Source organism: Aphelocoma coerulescens, chromosome 1A, assembly GCF_041296385.1.
Source record: "Aphelocoma coerulescens isolate FSJ_1873_10779 chromosome 1A, UR_Acoe_1.0, whole genome shotgun sequence".
Taxonomy (NCBI): domain Eukaryota; kingdom Metazoa; phylum Chordata; class Aves; order Passeriformes; family Corvidae; genus Aphelocoma; species Aphelocoma coerulescens.
In genome coordinates this window covers 56,322,819-56,342,733 of record NC_091014.1, presented here as the reverse complement: position 1 = coordinate 56,342,733, position 19,915 = coordinate 56,322,819, and the positions used below count along the sequence as shown (strand labels likewise).

General features: G+C 39.7%; 1 protein-coding gene across 3 annotated transcripts in view; it reads right to left on the bottom strand.

Moving 5' to 3' along the window:
* Window positions 1–19,915, bottom strand: part of LARGE1 (LARGE xylosyl- and glucuronyltransferase 1) — a 278,578-nt gene that overhangs the window by 29,239 nt on the left and 229,424 nt on the right. For all 3 annotated transcript variants that reach the window (XM_069002929.1, XM_069002931.1, XM_069002930.1), the window contains 2 exons: window positions 14,113–14,268; window positions 3,137–3,300 (listed from right to left, as the gene is read on the bottom strand). In XM_069002929.1, coding sequence (XP_068859030.1) covers window positions 3,137–3,300; window positions 14,113–14,268 — 320 coding nt within the window. The remainder of the gene's footprint in view (window positions 1–3,136; window positions 3,301–14,112; window positions 14,269–19,915) is intronic.

Genomic DNA, 19,915 nt, shown 5'->3' with positions numbered 1-19,915 from the left:
TTATACAAAACACAAGAAAAGTTTCCTGCATTATCATAATCTGAGAAAATAATTTCCCCCTCCTACTATCTCCCTAAGATTTGCAAAATAAAAGAATAATATACTCATACCAGTAAACACACAGTCTGACTTAACACTAATAGCTTTTTCCTGCATTTCTGAATGATTGTGAATGATACCAAGATGATATCATCATTTCTTCTTAGATATGAGATACTACCTTTCTAGTCTACACTTGGTACATCATTTTCTTTTCATCTGTTTTTGCAACAAAGGCTATTATCAGCCCGAAACATACAGCTGAATTTGAAACACAAATCAATATAAAAATATCTAAAAGGCACATAAAGGGTCTACAATTTTGATTACACAAATAATAAATAGTAAAAATTACATTTTTTTGCCTTTTTCCATGGAAATCTGTTAATCAGGAGACTCCAATCTGTCAGTACTCAAATTTAGGGCATCCTTTTAAAAATGGAAAACTTACCTACTAAAATATGCAGCAAAATTCCTTTTAAGGACTCCACGCAGTGGACAAATGGCATACATAACTTATTGAAACAGCACACCTGATAATGCAAAGCTTTTCATGATAGTGAAGTGGAAACTGGGTTTTGGTGGTACAAGTTCCCAGCTGGACACCTCAGTACGCTTCAGAATACTCCATTTTACTGCGTTGTTCTTATTGACAGGCTCTACTTCCATAAATTTGATACAGGGACTGCTAGCTGATCCTCCATAATCGCCTCTCTGTAGGTTGTTAAGTCCCCTTTGACCACAAAACTTAGAATTATGAGTTTCTCAGCACAACATGACCAACCTATTTTGGGTTCTTTTAGCTGTCTTGAGGAATGCGTTCTCTTAAGGACTCCAGAGAAAATAAACGTACTGCTGTACTGCATAATAATGAGGTAATAATTTAGTTGGTAAATTTTTTAAAGGTCTGCTCAGCTAAGTGAATTTTGCTGGAACTCAATTGTTCTGTGAGATTCTTTGTTTTTATTTTTCTTCTTAAGAATACTCAACAGATTTCAGACTCGTTCTCGCTCAGATTTCAAGCAGTGTATTGCTAATCACATCTTTCCTTTTCCCCATTCTGACCTCACATTTTTTTAACTCCTACTCTGATTTCTGAACCCCAGGTAAATATTGAGCCTTAAAAAAGGCTGCCTAGCCAAAACACGTGCAGGAAAATCACAGTGAAGCAACCAAGCCATTATTCAAGGAAATGTCATGTCAGTGCAATAGATGACAATCACCCAATAATGAACAACACTGAATGAAGTCTGTCTCAAAGCTTCCATCTAAAGACAATAATGTTAGCCCCCAAACTGCATCCCTCTCTTCCATTCCTCAAGCCTACAGGACAGGCAAACCTAAGTCTGTCATGACAGTCGTGTCAATCTCACCTCCAACAGGGCTATGGGAGGCACTGGGAGTTGTTTTTTTTGCTTTTCCTCATCTCTGATTATCATTTCAAAGAATAATTCGGGAATGTAGTGTACAGGACATTGTTTACGCACATGTCATCTTACATCTGAGACATTATTCTTAAATGTCTACAGTTGTGCAGGAGGAGTTTAATAAAACTGGTTTAAAGAAGATAGAAAAAAATAAGGTAGTAACTGAAAGATGTGAAAGAAAACAAAGCAGCTAAGCAGTTCTTTGGTATGATATTATTTATTGATTTTAGCTGAAAGAAAGTATTTCCAACTCAAATCAATAATTTATAGCAACACACCAGTGAAGTAGGGAAGATTTTTGCTGCACAGTACCAGGACGGCTGCTCTTCCTGAATAAAAATGTGTGGTTCTGTCTATCAATAAAAACATGTGCCCCAGTGAGGATCCAGAAAGGGAAACAGATGCTCAGACTTTGCATCAGTGCCAGTGAATCAGCACTGAGCCCCAGCTCATTCTTTTTAATTAAATTCTGGGGGGAAAAATATACCATGTGCACACACCGGCTTCACTAATTTACTGTGGCACTCACTCAGGGTCTGGCTTAATTTATTTCTTTAGTTTTTTACTCAAAGGTTTGTGAACACTTAAGAAATGTTTCCTCAATTAAAAATCAATAGAACAGACAATAATGTGCACAGCAAATCATAACACAATGTGCAGTGCTGAGGCACCAGTGGAACAGAACACCCCTCATTCATTTCTGTTTGTTTTAAAAACAGGCTGTAAATGTTTTGTTGATCTCAATTCCTGTAACCTTCCTGGAAAACTGCTGACCTTCTACTAGTGTAGCAGTGGTGTAATTCACATGCCATGTTATATTCTGGATGTGCTATGCTGAAGGAAATGGTCAGTTTCTGGATAATACTCAAGGAGTTCTGATTTGTTTTGTAACCTGCTCTGATAGCAATAACTACAAAGTCTGGACTAGATTTGAACTGAGAAGCTGGAGGAAAAAAAACCAAACTGACAATAACAAAATTTCACAAAGCTGGCTGATGCAGACTGCACTTTCAAGCTTCTGAAAAATGACAACTAATTTCAATGGTGGGAATCAGAAAGGTACAGGTGGAACTTGTTACGAAATGGATTTTTTTCCACAAATGAAATACCAGTTAAATTCCACTTCACGTCAGAACTAAAAGCTGAAATGTTCTTCTGAGAATCAACATTTGGATAAAGATGCAATGACTCTGCTCAGATGGAGATTTCTCATTTCACACTAGCACAGTAAAAAAAAAAAAAAGTATAATTTTCAACTTCCTAATTTGAAATTAGAATATTTAGTTCTAATTCTTACTGTAGGAAAAATTGCTAATTGAAATTTTCTGCAAAGAAAATGCCAATGAAAGCAAAACTAACATCTTCTAGTGCAGAAAAACACATGCAAAAACTTGGGTCAGCTATAACTGCTCGCCTAATTCTATTACAAGCATTTCCTGTTTTTTCTAAGTTGCTGCAAAACTCCATGAACTAATAATGCCTGACAATCCCAACAAGCAAAAACTCCTGCAGCTCCAGCAGTCTCTACTCATGTAGAGCGTGTGCACTGTACATACAACATCCAAGTTTCTATGAAATTGCATTTTTTCTCTCTCCAAAGCATTCCATAGTTAGATTTCCCTGTAACAAAACTGTCTCATGCTTCCAGATGAACAGCAGGTGCTCCCTACCTGTCCATGGACAGTTGTGCCACCAGTGTTACATCGGTGTTGTCTGAAGCAGGCTCGTACTCGTAATGGAGAAAATACAAATGAGTGCGATGGACGGTGAAGCGTTCCCGACGGAATTCATAGCATAGGTCATCCTCGTCCAGCTCAGACAGCTGCTTCTGGAGCTGCAAGGAAAGAGGGAACATAAACACCATTTCCTTGTGAATTATTTTAGCAAATCAGAGAGAACCAGGAGGCTGGGAACTTGCAGAATGATGCAACGAGGAATGGAAGTGGAACATACAGAGTAGCAGGGTTTTCCTGAGCCTCTTGTTACTGCACAGGAGACTAGAAGGAAGGACTTAGAAGTAAATTCATAACACAGAGAGGACACTGGTCTATATATTCTATATATTACCTGTATTACATACTTTCAACATCCAGACTAGCCATGAAACAGTGAACTATCACAAGATGAATAATCATCAAGCTTCAGTCAGTGCTCCAATGTGATGCATAATTTCATCCTTACTAGAAGCAGTGTTTCACACTAGTCACAGACATACTCCACTAGACAACACTCAGCAGCAGACTCAGCACTGAGAGATTCCCATTCTGCTGCCTCTGCTGGAGAACAGTAACTGCTGCTACCAGCATGGACAGACAGCTGGAAAAGTGACATCTTTAATTGATCATTACTCCTTCTCTTGAGAATGATGTTCTTTTTACTGTAGAGGTGCCAGAATTAAGCTTACACTTTTAATTGGATTTATGCTTCTGGATACCTAGTTTGAGAAACCTGGAGGATTGTAGATAATTTCTTGGCTCCCTTGAAAACTAAGCCCCTTCAAAGCAATCCAATCCCAAGTCTCTTAGACGTGTAGCTTTAAGAGAATGAAAGTTTAGCTCTGGACAAAGGTAGCAGTGAAAAACTGACCAAATGTCTATGCAGCTGACCCATTCCTAAACTAATTATTTTAGGGGTTGACTACACGATCATTAGAAGGTCCCTTCCAACTCAGACTATTCTATGATTATATGATTCTGTGATTTTAAAGCCAAATATCTAGCTAGGCTATTGAAAATGCATTAATTTGAAAGGAAAAGTCAGTCATACCTGCAGTAAAATGTTATAAACATGAAATTTTTTTATGGTTTTAACATGTGAAATTGAGTTCACTGTCTGTTGCTCTAAAATGTAGGTTACTAATAAAGGTACCATTTTTATATTTAATTTCTTAAAAGTATCCTATAAGAATAGCCAATCAGTAAAATATTCATCGGCGAATGAGAAAAATACTCATTTTATAGGAATTTTACAAATTTTGACAAATATCACAGTGTACCTCAAGACTATTTCATTAACAAGATTATTGAATTACAGACATCTTTTTGTCCTGCTCAGAATGATTTAAGTAATAGTTTCACGATCTTGAAGAAAAAAATACAGAAAATATAGATATTTTTTATTCTGATACTGTGTTAAGAAGAGCTGTTGTTCTTGGAACTATAAGCATAATGGTTGCCATCCACAGTGCTTACAGCTGAATGTTTTCCTGTGAAGGCTGATGGAATAATTCCTGATATTTTCCTGTACATCACTCTATAATCTTTTTCTGAATAATGGAAGTACCTACTTTGATTTCAATGAGTTTTGGATCAGGCTGTCATTCTTTTCTGCTATTGTTCTTCACAGATCTTAAAACACCCCTCAAGAGGGACTGCTTTTAGAAAGATGAGAGTCTGAATCTTGACAAATCTTTACTCAGGCAAAACTTCTATTGATATCAAGATCTCTTTTAGGTGGAATAGAAACCAGGAGTTCTTTTACGTATCCTTGGAGTTTCATTCTTCCTGCTTTACAAATCATCATTCAGCTGAGCCTGCACTCTATTTTCTAAATCACATTCAAATAATACTTGAATTAAACTCAATATTTACATCAATGACTAGAAAGCGTCTCCTATCTTTCTGTTTCTTTCTTGAAAAGGGACATTAGTGTGCCCTTAACAGAATTATTAAGGAGATGATGGAAATTTAAATGGTTAAAACAACAGCAATGCACATTTTAGGGGTACCTTACTATCCTTCTGAATGTACAAATGACCATGCTAGAAGACTTTAATGGCACAGCAGTTATTAATCAGGCAGTCACTGAATAATTATCAGATTGCATTTGGGTTGAAAGCTAAGAGGCTATAAATACTTAATTACGAGTTCAAGAATAACACTTGGAGCTAAAGTATGGCTTTGTGCACTACTGAGCCCTGTGTGGGAGGAAACACAGCTTCTCAGGAGTCCCACCTTTTTGATGGTGAAACTCACCAAATCACAAAGTTGGTGATGGAGGTGAAGGAGAGCAGCAAACAGCAGAAGATCCCTTCTGCTACAGGGAAAAGGAAATCTTGCTTTTTCCACTGCATTTTGTAGGGTCAGGGCTTTTTTTCAGTCCTTCCTCCTGTCCAAAGAAGGGCAATAAAGCTGGTGATGGGTCTAGAAAACGTGTTTTATTAGGAGTGGCTGAGGGAACTGGAGTTATTTAGTCTGGAGAAAAGGAAGTTCTGGGGGACCTCACTGCTCTCCACAACTACCTGAAAGAAGGTTTTAGTGAGGTGATGGTTGGTCTCCTCTGCCATGTCTCAAGTGAAAGAATGAGAGGAAATGGCCTTAAGTTGTGCCAGGGGAGGTTCAGATCAGATATTACAAAAAGTTTTTTTGCTGAAAGAGTGGTCAGGCATTGGAATGAGTTGCCAGTGGATCCACCGTCTCTGAAGTGTTCAAAGGATGTCTGGATGTATCAGCTGGGCTTATGGTTTAGGGGTGATTATGGTGGTGCTGGGCTGACAGCTGAACTAGATGATCCTGACGGTCTCTTCCAACCTTGACCATTCTGTGTTTTTGTCCTGTCAGACATTTCCTGAACTTGCTGCTATGGTGGCAGTCACAGGACATTTTATACACAGGTTTGAAATGAAGAATGTTAAAGATGCTAAACATTCAAATAACAGGAAATTGTCTAAGAGGACACACATATATCCTTATCTCTGAGTTATTTATATAACTGGTATTATTTTTTTGTTACACGATCACATTAAATTTCTCTAGTATAATCTTTTCTACATATTATGTGGATCCATTATTTAAAGACAACTCTTAGCTTGGTTTAAAGTTTGCTCCCACATTATGTCTTCTTGAAAAGATATGTTTGTAATGGGAATGCTGACAGATCTATGCAAACAGATGCTTAAATACAGTGCACAATCAAAATAAGGACCTTAGTATCAGCTGGATTTGATAAAAAGATGGCATCCCCATTATGGATGCCTCCATTATATTTATAATGATATGTCTAATACAGCAAAGATTTCTCAGCTGTAGAGAGGCAGAATGTATTCTCATAAGCAAGTACCTGCTTAGCAAAGATTCTGTGTTTCTACAGGAGTTTCAATGCTAAGGCTACTTGCCACTGAACTCATGGAAAATGTCACCTCTAGGAAACACTCTTACAGTTGAAGAATGTATTCTTTTCAGACTGTGTAGGGTAGATGTTCTCTCAGGAAATACTGTTGTGGGAAACAAACACATGCCTTCATTGGCATCATGGTGCTACTTGGTTCAAAAATAAAAAGGGCAACCATGCCATGCATAATGCCAAAACAGAGTCAAATACCTAAAGAAATATGGGCTAAATTATTTCTCTGGGCAACCAGCTGTGGCAGGGGATCAGGCTCCATCTCAGGAAAAGTAGTCTTTGAAGCTAGGCTGGCCAGAGAAACAACTTAGCCTTGATCTTCCAGGTCTACTTGTCTAACACATGTCTGTGAGATGAGGTGTTTGGTATCTGCATGACAGATGGCAGATCCATATGATACATGGCAACACAACATGTACCTCTCACTGGCAAACTGGTTACTCTGCTCACAAATCTTCCTTTCTAAGGCTGTTCCTAATGTAAGCAAATCTGTGATTGGCTTAGTTTTTTAAACTGCTGCGTCACTGAAACAATTGACTTCCCACCAAAATCCAGGACTTCATATCAGATGAGATCGATTAAAAATCCAAGATCAGGTATCTTCTGAAGGATTAGATATTAAAAAAAGATCAAAGCCCCCCGACAAACAATGTTATGTGTCTAGAGTCCATTTAGATCTTGGGGGAGGGGATAAAACCCCTAATGTAGGCTCTCTCATCAAGTGTTTAAGTTGAGGTGAGGCAACATGAGACTTAAATCACTCACTATCACACTAACACAACAAGAACTGAGCAGCTTACATGAAAACTCAAAACTTTCAGATCATCTTTCCTTTTCCCAGGTGTGTGCAGTTAAGTTTCACAGCACAAAATCAACTCAGCTTAGCCACTGAAATGAAAACTGACACCAGCCCAGGATGTAACTAAAATCTGGTTATAAACCGCAGCAGTTCCATTTTCTCCTGTGTAGCTGTCCCAGTTCCCACCAGCAGGCAATTTGGATTGCAACATTTAGCACTTTCAAGTGTGTGAATTAACATTTGCCTTTAGCATGGCATAAACAAAGCAAATGATGATGTAGAGAGGAAAAAGCATTCACTGAGTCTTGTTTTGGATGACCTACATAAAGTCCTTCTGGCCTCTCCAATGATCAGTAATAAAAGCCAGACTAATCCCACGTCAATTAAACTTTTATTCCTCCCACACGATAAAATTTTGTACATTTGCTATGGGTCAAATTAAGCCTTCTGTGAAATAAAGCTGTGCTAAGGACAAAGAGGACAGTGCCTGAGCAAACCCACCTGGCAAGAGGAATTGTGCTGCAGCATGTGAGAACCACTAATACTCCTGCTAAATGGGAGTGATGGCTTATCCTGACTGCAGACATTCAACACAAGTGGGAATCCAATTTTTAGGCATGTGTAATATCTCAGACAGTTCTGTATATACGAAGTACAACTCCCCTTGATCTTAGCTGCAGATGTCAGATTTGGCAGTCCTCTGCATCTCCTTTCCCCAGACCTTTGACAGACCTTTTTGGCTGAGCTGTTCCCAAACCCCCTTGCACACAGCGTCTTGACAGGTAGGTCACCTTGCTTTTCTTTCCTCAGATTAGTCCTTGACAAATGGCAAGTTCTATGGGTCTAAGTCAGTCCCAGCCCCGTGTCTCGTCCCATGCTCCCTATTCATGCATTCTGCCAGCTCCCTGTACCTACAGGCACCCATCAGTTCTTTCCTCTTCCTGGTACAAACACTCTCTTTCCTTTCTGCCTTTGACCTGGATTTCATCTCTTTTGTATGAGAACCTGGATTTTTTTCTCCTCTCTACTGACTGGACATCACTGAGGCCAATGGATGTCCCTCAGAACAGAGACCAAATGCAGGTTCCTGCTCTCAGCTCTACTGTCCAGTCAGAACCTGGCATGGAGGATTCAGAGGAAACAGTCACAGGAAACACCAGTCTTTGTCCAGGTCCCCTGCCTGCAGCATGCCCAACCCTGCTGTATTACTGGTATATATATGTAATCTGGTCAGATGTATCCATACACACTCCTAAGAAAGAGTCTCCAGAGACCTGAGCCTCCTTAAAATCAAAGCAAACACTACTGGCAATGTGCGAGCCATGGTTTTTCAGCATTATTATTTGTCTAAGTTTCCACCAGGATGGCAAAAGACATGTTCCTTGCCCAAAAGTCAGCCCCTTCTCTGAGGTACGGAGTATTTCATGAGGAGGTCATCAGAACTTTAGGTGTGGGCAAATCTCCAAGCTTCCTCCCATGTTTCACGTTAAAAAAATGTGAGAAAGGGAAAAAAGGGCATAACAGCATGACAAAAAAAATCCCAGCCCATGTGCTCCTCCACTTAATAATATTATAAACAATTGAAAGCAGTATAATGGCAACTTTCAGGCAAGTAACAGGATGGTCTGCCAGCTCAGCATTTAATAACAATAACAGTGACAATAATAGAAACAATGCAGCTGGGGAAGTCAGAACTTCACCTCAAAACTGCCATATGCCATCTGTTGTTACTAGAGAAAGACTATGACATCACAAAATAGTAACTTTAAATCGCAGTTCTACAAATGAGGCTCTACTCTTGAAATTCAGCAGGAGCAAAGGGTACTCAAAGCATCAGTCTGACTGCAAGTTCAGGGCTGTGATACTGACTTGGAAGCTTCATTTGCATGCTATTTTTAGTCACTCAAAAATTGCTAAATTTGTTAGTAGTGTGGTTGTTTATACTGTGTGGTACACCTTGCTAGAATCTCCCTTTTTTTCTGGTGGATACTCTTAAGTTGGCATGCACAGCCTTCTGCTACTGTTAAGAATCTTTGGTTTTGCATGAAAAAAGTAACTAAGTAAAGGCTTACTTAGTATGTAAGCACACATCTAAGCAAGTGTGTTAAGGGACAACCGGATTTTTTTTTTACACTGTTTCTTTGTATTGCTGGTTTGAAAATCTGAAAAGAAAAACCTGCAGACATTTTTTTCTCTTGTGTTTCCTCAAAGTCTTCTCTAATGGGAATCTACTGGCCTTTTCTTAAACTGAGTGGAATCAGTGATACACTTCCCACTGATCTTGCCCCAGGCTTTGGATCAGGACACAGGCTTCACTAACAGGGGACACTCCATTCAACCTTCAGATTTAATGCTTTGGCAGAAGTACCTGGTGAGAAGCTGTCTGCAGGAAAGAAGTTTTATGAGAATGCTAAAAGATTGAGTGAGTGCCTCTGTCTAAAATCAGGCTTACAATAATTTTCTCATAGAGTAACTGTAGAGATTGGCTGGAAGATCCTGTTGAAATATTTTAGGCTTTACAGTAGGTCCATTAGAATAAAATGCTGGATATAAGCATTAAAAGCCAATAGAAAATGTTAGAATTTGAGACTGTGATAAGCTTTGCCTTCCTGGATTTCCCAAAAATCTTCTGCATTGCATCAAAATAAGAAAGGAGTTGGAAAGGGGAACTAGGGTGGAATAAGTAGGATGGAGTGACTAAGGACATGCTCTAAGAGCCACTCAAGTCAATGACTGTGTTTACAGGAGGATTTGGTTCATATTCTGAATTTTCCACCCAGAATGCACACAGATGACGAAGGGACGATTGTAACACTGACTTGCAGAGAAGAGTCTGCTTTGCACGACCTCACTTCAGCCCATATTGAATGAGGGGGACTTAGGGTACTGCTCTGTGGCAGGCTCCTGCTCCCAGCCCGTCCCTGCCACACAGAGGGTCTTTTAGCTTGAATATTTTAAGGAAAAGATGAAGCATTCATGTACACATAGACATACATATATGCATTTTTTACATGAACCGAAAAATTATCCCACTCTGGGATTTTTTGCCCCCAGTATTTCAGTTTCTGAGCCCTACCTTCCTATCCATCCCTATTTGTAATGCTTTGGAACCTAGTAACATTCCTGTTAGATGAAGCTCAAGATCAGCATCTGATTAGATCAGGACTGTGCAGTACATTATTTGAAGATGGCCTTCAGACCTCTTAAAATTCACTCTGTGGTATTATACTTTCTCAGCAAACATTAGAAAAAGAGAAGTACTGATAATTCCACATGCATATGGACATAATATATATTTAAGCATACATGCATTCACATGGATACACAGAGGAAGGGTGAGAGAGATTAAAGTGAGGTCCAATTACCTTTTAAACTAATGCCCCTTTGCATCTCTCTGGCACTGTTAAGAGTTCTTAGAAAGGGAAGATACGTAATTTACACTCATTTTAAGGCCATCTCTGTACTGATGAGAAGTGTAAAGGGGCCTTAGAGAAACAGAATCAGCCCAATGGTACCCACTGCCACACTTCCTTTTCCTGTTTTACAGACATTTGCATTACAAATGAGATGCCTTAATTACAGGTTGTATTGTAAATAAAACATCACTACAAATATTAAGCTGTAGAAAAGCAGTGGCTGGTATATTGCTACAATACCTTAAGGGTATCTTCTGATGCAGCCAGACTGTGAGGGAGACTCACACCAAGCCACTGTTACTTCCACAGCAGGGCTCAGTACATTTAGTGCTCAAGTAATTCTCTCCAATTATAAACAGCAGAGCTGTTCTAACATTTTGTCCACTGGTCCACAGTGCAGAGAAGCACAGGCAGCTGAAGGAGCACCTTTTACACATGTACACTGCCTAACATAAGAAAGCCCCTCTGTGTTTTGGGGATGCCAGTCTCAATTCAGGGAAAGGAGGGAAAATAATAGGAAAAGCAAAGAAAATTCAAACAGCAATTCCTACCTCGTACATACTTGACTTAAGAGAAGTTATTGCCTTTTATGTAACATATATGCTTACGAATCCTAATGGAAACCTATGAATGCATCTTGTGAGACTGAAGGTTCACCTGGGCCAGCATCCTGTCTCCAGCTGTGAGCTGGCTGCCTAGGGGAGTGTAAAAGCAGGGCGAGTGTACAGCAAGGATTTCTCAAAACTCTCACCTAGACCTCAACTTGTGGTTCAAGGACTTTCAGCACCAGAGCTTAAAAGCTCCTAATTGATTTTCTTTCCAAGAAGAGTAATTTTTGAGGCTATGTATAGTTTTAGAAACATTACCTCCTGCTCAAAGCTTCATCATGAGTGAAATGCCTTTGTTTTGAACCTGCTATTTCCACTTCATGCCCTCTAATTCTTGTACTGGGAGGAATGACAGTGGTTTTCTCCTCACCTTACAAGATGCTCTGCTTCTGAAGATAATCCTGCAATAGATCATGGGAATGTGCTGTATTTAACAGGACACCTGTGACACTGTATATGTTACAGCAGACAGAGCAAGAGAAACAGCAGTTTTCATGATAATCCTATTCTTAGGGTCTCATAACTTCAAAGCTGAAACTTGCTCACTATATTCTACAATAAAAGGACATAGTCAAGTTTAGGGGGGAGTTTATATCAAGGGCAACTAATACAAAACAATGTCTTCTCCTAAGTGACTACTCTAAAGTTTGCTGAAGTTGGATTTTTTCCTATAACTGATTGTTTCGATAGAAGGCTGTTAACCTTTTTGGTGTCTCTTGGCAAATTAGGAATCACGTATTTTGTATGTCTAGCTCATTCTTTTCCAGTATCTTTTTATATATATATATATATTTTTATATATATATATATAAAATTTATAAATGGTGCAATGAGTTACATTTCTTTTTCAGACACAAGCCATACCATATACCATATTGTGTTCTACTTGTCTTGAATAAGAAACAGACTTGAACAGTTAGTCATTTCCAGTGTCTGTCAACCAGATACAAGTTCAGTAAAATGTGCCATTTTAAACTTTAAGGACTGCCATTTACAATAAGGACTTGCATTTGCTCTGCACTGCTCCCAAGCAACTTGTCGTCTGAATACATCTGTTTATTATGGATTTACAGAGCTCTGGAAAATACAGCAAGCAGTCTGTGACTGCATTCATGCTCTTTGAACCCACACAACATATTGTGAAGCCAGTATAATTTTTAACCTGCATTCTCCAAGTGTGATAAAGGTGTGTTTTGTTGTCTTTCTTTTAATGTCTCTCAGTTACCTTTTCTCCTCCTATTGTACCCTCTACTCTGTCTCTTGTATCTTGATGTCTCCAAGGGTGAGGCTCTTAGTGGTCTTTTATCACATGTAGTTCACTTGATTTTCTAAAAGCCTTTTGCAGAGGATTTTCTTCCTCCATGTGCTTTTGCTCTGGTGGTGCACTTGCCTTCCCTCTCTCTCATTCTCTCTCTTGTTCTCCCCCACCTCCTTGTCTCTCCCAGTTAAGCCGCATTCCTTTCAGAAGACCATGAGATGGTAAAATAAGTGTCTGGGAAGCTTTGCCTTGGGTTAAAATATATCTACCCAATCTCTGACTGCTGTATTTAAAAAAATGGGAATGGCATCTCCTGTGGTCATTTTATTCACAGACTAAATGGAAACACTACCAGCCTCAATGATGATATTGATTGTCAGTTACTTCTTAATTGCTAATGTGTACATGATACTGGCTTTGCTTAATTGATTTTTATATAGACAACATTGCATATTTTAGAAATATTCTTTTTCCTGAATAATGTGTTACAGATTCCTTTTTACTTCCTTTCACACTACGTAGCCAAAATTGGTACTTGGTCTACAAATCTCCAGAGACCGCACTACACACAAGGAGTTCATATACATCTGTGTATAAACATTTCAGTTAACAGTTTTTCACTTTGGAATTATATGTACTAATGCACAGGCATACACGTACACATGCATCTGTGGGTAAACATCCTTGATTTCAATCATTTTCAAAGGATTTGCTTAGTCTGAAAGGTTCTGATTGCAAATTTTATGCAGATACACATAAATACTGCTTTGTTTGGTTAAGGGAAATACAGAAAAAAACCTGCAGTCTCACAGCCTATGTGTACCTTGAAGCATTTGCTTATTCTGTAGTTTGCAGCACAGCAAAAATTCACAGACCTAAATCCAGCAGTCTTGATATTTTCATTTCTTCTTCATTATTTGTGCATTAGTATCTCCTAGACAAAACTGACATCACTGTATATTGAACAAATACACAGCAAGAAACGAGACCTCCTGGGAAGTTATAGGTCTGTCATACTGAATCCAAAACACAACCCTGTACTGGCTACTAAGGGAAAAAAATGAACTCTATCCCAGCTGAAACCAGGGCAAGGTTTAAGGGTGAGATTTGCAAAATTGCCTAAAGGAATAAAAGCCCAAATCCTCATTTTCAGCTTGTGATGTTATGTCTGTTGGGGATTTTAAAAGGGCAAAGTAGACAAAAAAAAAAGCAGCAAAACCCAGGGTAAAGACAGGATTAAAACAACAGTTTTACAGGTGAGGAACTGAGGCACAGAGAGACTAAATGATTTGCACAGTGTCACTCTGGGAATCTGAGCATTGCCTGCAGTTCTCCTGAGTTCCACTGCCCCACACTACCCACACAACCAACTCCAAGTCTTCAGACATCCTGTGCTTTATATGAACTACCCTTTATATCACCAAGCCTTAGACATCCCACTTACATTTTCACTGTTAACATCTGCCTCACTGGGGCAGCCAAAGAGTTCCCGTCTCAGCAAATTCCCATCATATTCCAGGAATGTCAGGTAGAGGTTGCGGAAAAACTCCACATGCTTGTTTTTCACTCGCAGCTTCTTCGGTGAGTTCCAGTGAATCACCTCAGAGGGAAAAAAGAGAAAAGACATCCTGCTGTTAGAATACAGATTTGCTTTATCTGCTCTTTTTATGTGCATTCAGTGTGCTGCCCTCTCGAAAACAGCAGAAAAACAAACCACAAACTAGCCAGACTTCCTTCTGTCTTTTTATAGGGAAGGCTTTGCTGTGTCTTCCACAAATAACTGTACACCCTGGAGGTGATGTGCTTGGAAACTCTTCCATGGTATCACCTGCACTTTTGAGTGAGGGTGCTACGCTAGGTTGAGCTGCAGCACTCGTAAGTGCTTCCACAACTCTAATCATGGAGCTGATAGTTTATGGACTCTGCTGAAGAAGATGGAAGGACAAGGGACACAGTGATGTAGGTATTAAACATTAATCTCAGATTTCCACATGACTGTTTCTGCTAATGAAATTGATTCACTGTTTTAGGCCAAGCAGTCTCTTTCCTGGTTAGGTATTGAGAAGAAGCAGTTCAAAATTAAATCCTATACCCATTTAAATAGTTCAAAAAGGACTGAATTTAATCTGACTTCCTTTTTGCCTTTGCTTCATTTAAACAGACTGATCTCTGTTGCATTAACACAACACAGCAATGCAGTACAACTCCTCACCCTTTGAGTTCCAATTTCTAGCAGATATTTATCCTCTGCTAATGGGAGATGACTCTCACAGTGGCCTAGACTTAAACTGCAATGCTGGCATAAAGGGCTGATCCTCATTTGCATTGATGCAACTTTGCACTGCTGCCAGTGGGAACGGGAATGGGGCCCTAAGGAAAAAACAAGAGGGAGTCAGTAGTGGCTTGCAGGAATGATTTCATTTTATAGAGGCTGTATTTTAGACATACGAAAAAAATCACCAAATACTTATTATTCACTTTTATTCCTGAGACTTCTAAAGAGGTTAAAAACAAGAGTCTCTCTTGGGACTGTTTCCAAGCTCCAAGTTCTGCAAGTTCTCTGAATCCATTAAGTGAATTGCATGAAGACACCGTGTCACTCACACACAGCACAGAGCTGCAGCACCAGCTGCTGAGCCGGCCCATGGTCAACTTTGCTCTGAACATCACAGCTCTGGGAGGGAACACACAGAGCTGAAGCACAGCATGCACAACAGGAGCAGCCCGGAGAGGATGAACGCAGTTCCCTTGGTGTCAGCAAGGAACACAGCTCCACAGGAACAGGGAGTTCTCTGAAACCACAGTATTTGTTGCCCAGTGAGCAGACTGGCTGAGGAAAGAGCAGGATGCAGCCTGAATTCTGGACTAACTTCAGCAAACAACACAGTCGCTCCACTGAGTATTTATACTGCCATAAAAGCTATGGCCCTCTGTTCTACATACCCAACACCCATGAAATATCTCCTGATAAGGAAAGCTTTATCCATTCCTGGTATTTCATTGCTAAGCCTACTAAGATGTCAGAAAACCATACATGCAGTTAAAGAAAAACAACTGTAAGGAAAAAAGATCATTTCAGATATTGGCTAATTGCTTTGTCTGGTTATAGGAGCACCTTAAATAAAGATTACGATGCATCTATACACTGAATAAATTTGGGAAATTATTTGGACAAAAATACTTGGTGTAGATATTTGTCCCAGGTAATGCTACATTCTTTGCCGTTTTTACATTTGTCCAGATGTTCAGAAGTGTAGCCTAACTGTACAGCAACATGTTGCTGCATCATGTGGTGAAAATACAGACCACCACATAAATGAAAAGAGCTTTGGGTAGGTAAGGGCATAAACTTAAGATAAAAGATTTCTCCACTGAAAAATGGATTATCAAAATCTCCTTTCTTTGAAAAGAACTTGACGTACTTCATCCATTGTATTTAACTGCAGCAAAAGGCATTAATGCTTGAAAAAAATTTCAGTGATTGAATCCTCCCTCAGGGAAGTGGGCACGTGTAACAGAAGCACAGGACTGAAGGAATCTAAAGGGCTATTTAACAGTTTTACAGGATACCAGCATGCAGTTTCACAAGAAGGCATAGAATGGAAACTGTCTGCTGGGAACTTCTACTTATTTAAGAGTGAATCAAAGAAAGCTAAGAAGCCAGCAACTGGGACAAAAAATACTTGTTAAGAAAAACCTTTTGTGAACTCTCCATACTGCTCCTACACTTCATTTGAGGTTTCCTTTTGGATACTCATGAGCATCCTCATCTTCACAAGCATCCCAGTGCTGCTGAGCACTCTGAGCACCCAGAGACCTGGGGACCATGAACACAGACATGGCTAATGATGATAACCTCAGAAACTCTTGCAGGACAGACTCCTTGGTACTGCAGGAACTTCCCATCAACACACATGGCGTCACATCACAGCCAGGGGGCATTTGCTGATATCTCTAGCCAGTTGTGTGGGAGATGATTTCAAACCCAGACAGCTGCAGCTGTCAGTGTAGAGGCTCTTTGCTGCCATGCTTCAGGATCTGTTGTGTGTGTAGAAGCTGGTAAGCGTCAAGGGCTTAGCTGGTGGTTCAGATCTGATCAGATTTGAAACGTGTCAGGATGCTACATGTACACTGATGTCAGGGGAGCCTGGAGTGAACTGCACAAAGCTGAATGGAGCTGACAACTATCCAAAAAAGCTGATTTTTTAATCAAGAAGGACAGCACATGCTAATGTGCGCTAAAAGGATGTGCTAAAGAACATCAAGAAACTATGCAACCATCTGGATGACCTGAGGTAGAAAAACCACAAAACAGGTCTAGCAAAAAAGCAGGCTGCTTTACAAATGTAACAGAATTAGATAAATACTATGTGATATATGAAAGCATAAAAAAGAGCAACAAGTTAAAAAAGCAACAAGACTCCTAACCATTGATATGCAACACTACATCCAAGGACCACATTCTTGTTTATGTCAGCCCACAAACTCACATTCAGTTCTGGCTGTCTGGTAGGGTCTATTGCACCACCAGCTACAGCAGAATTTGTGCAAGCCAAGACACTCTTGTACAGACTGCCATGGGCATCAGTGAGGCACATGATAAAGACTGCACACGTAAAGCTATGGCCACCGCATTAGAGACTTGGAGAAATAAAAAAGATCAGTTGGCAAGACACTACAAGCAAATCAGAAGGAAAAAAAAATCACGTCGTTTGAAGACTCTTATCTCCACATTAAAGACAGAAAGTGAATCTAGAAATGGAAAGTCTCATTACTCCAACATCCCCGTTCCAAGGCTGGATAGCACCATAATACTGTGTTTATTTCTTCTTCTAGTTTCTAACCTATTCCAAAGCTCTGCTGGCTTACAGATGAAACTGCAGCTAGAAATATAAAATTCCAGTGCCATTATCTGGGTAGATCTCAGCAACACTGCTAGCCTTCAGGTTGACCTATGGATCCTTCCCACTCTTGATCACAGCCTCCTGAGAACTAAGAAAAAACACACTTCCTTAATATTAATTTAGCAATTAAAGCACTGAAAGATCAGAACTTAAAATTCCACATCTATTTAACACTTGGTTAGTTGTCATTAAGCAATTTGGCACTATCCACATTTCTGTTAATACCATCCTAGTTAAGCAGCAACCATTACCACTCCCTGATTACACACAGCCAGCCTCCTGGAACACTGCCATACGCCTGTGGCCTAGAACAGGCTAACTGCACCCACAGTTCCTATTTCTTCCCCAGGTTCTGACCCAAGGCACTCAAATGATGACACAGTGGGAGCCTCGGGGACTGGCAGTGGGATCTGAGATGGAAGGGAAGAGAGGATGGTATCTACCGGGGGAGTCTAGGAGGGCTGTAAGAACCATTATCTGGATGGAAATACACTGAAAACAAAAATCCTAGCAAACCTCCTTATATTACTATCTGCATTCAATCTCTGGGGAGATTAAATATTTCAAACATGATGCGCAAACCACTAAACAATAAGCTTGAATACAACATTATTTCTGTAGGTACCTTTAACCATTTTTTTCCCCTGAAGCATTTTCTCTCTGAAAAAGAAGCATTTGGCCAAATGTTTCCTTATACACAGTCTCTTCCATTTTCTTACCCAAAGACACATCTTGATAATTTCTCACTCTGCTTCAGCCCTTCCAGAATCAGAGAGCACAGGATATCCTGTATAATTATATACCTGCTTTCCAGGCTGAAGGGTAAGAAATGAGAATAAATTAAGCTTAAATTTAAGCTTAAAGATGTTTAATTCTGCAAGGCACTGAACAGATATCCTTAATTAAGCCCATGGGCACTTCATAATTTAGGTAAACAAGTGATATTTTGTAAACAGGAAGCTTTCCTGCTAAAAAACCAGACTCCTTGCTTAGGTAACCAGACACTTCCCACTGAAATCAGTGGGAGTTAAACATTTGGCAAATCTGCACAGTAAAGCCACCTATATATGTCACTTTAATGCCATCTCAACAGGCTTTTTTTATGAGTTTAAATATGCCCCAAATCACACTGCAAATACGCACCACATGTGTATCTTATGCCATGATTAGAGATGTCTGGAAACTTTATTTTTAAACTGTGTTTTATCAGAAATGAATGGTTTAATAAAAGAACCAATTTCCTCAGAAAGGTTCGTATACTTCATAAAAATGTCAACAGGGAGATTTCAATGTGATATTTCTAAACTATGTAAGTGGAAGAGACTCAGGTTGGAGTAGCCACCAACCCTGAGGTCCAGGCAGTGCTTTTTGGATGGGGGCCTCAAATCCCTACCCTGCCTGATTTGGTGTTCATGGTCCCAGGGATTACTTTACTCCCCAGTTTACTGCTGTAAGCTGACACACTCTCCCTGCCTTGTACTTCTCAAAGGTCTTTATTTGTCCTCAGAAGGATTCTTCAACTTCTTTTCTTTAAACTCCTGTACCAGTGTTAAATGAGAGGCCTCCTGCCTGCAAAAACACCCCTATAAACCCATGGTGTTCCCTGTTTGGCAGGGCAGAAGCACCTTACTGACTCCAATGCTCACTCAAAGGAAGGGTATTGTTTAACCCTCTCGAGCCCCTACTCCTCTCATTGCAGCTCTTCCTCTAACTGGCATTAAAAGAGGTAAGGCTGCAGAATGCCATAGGGGCTGCAGATCAGAGCTGAAGTGCTTGGACAGCATGGGGCAGCTCAGGGACTGGAACACAAAGAGGTGCAATAGGTCATGTCTGAGGCAGAGCTGAAATGGTGTATTACAGCTATGGAAAAGAAGCTGTTTAAACTTCTGTAAGCAATTTCACAAAGTCATCCCAGTGTGGAGGACATCCCCAGGGAGGACACAGTGAATCACAGAACACAAGTTCCAAATGAGGAATTTAGGACGCTCATTATTTATCTTTCTGCTGATTTAGTACCAGCTGTATTCAAAACCAGTTTGAAAAGCCATCAATAGGTTGTAAAGAGTTTTTTTCTATTTTGGAGTGTGTGTAAATTCTAATAATTTGATACATTCCCATTGAAGAGTCCAGCATCTGATTTTTGTGATTGTGAATTACCAGATTGTCTGTATGTAAATAGCACCTGTATCCTTGACAACCAGACTTCATGACTGACTCATTCAATGAGGTCATGATTCATTGCCAAAGGTATCAAAATTCATTACCTTCTTTCATAGTACTTTTCCTGCCATTAGGTTTGTGCCAAATCATAGTAACTGAGATTTCCTTACAAACAGGAACAAA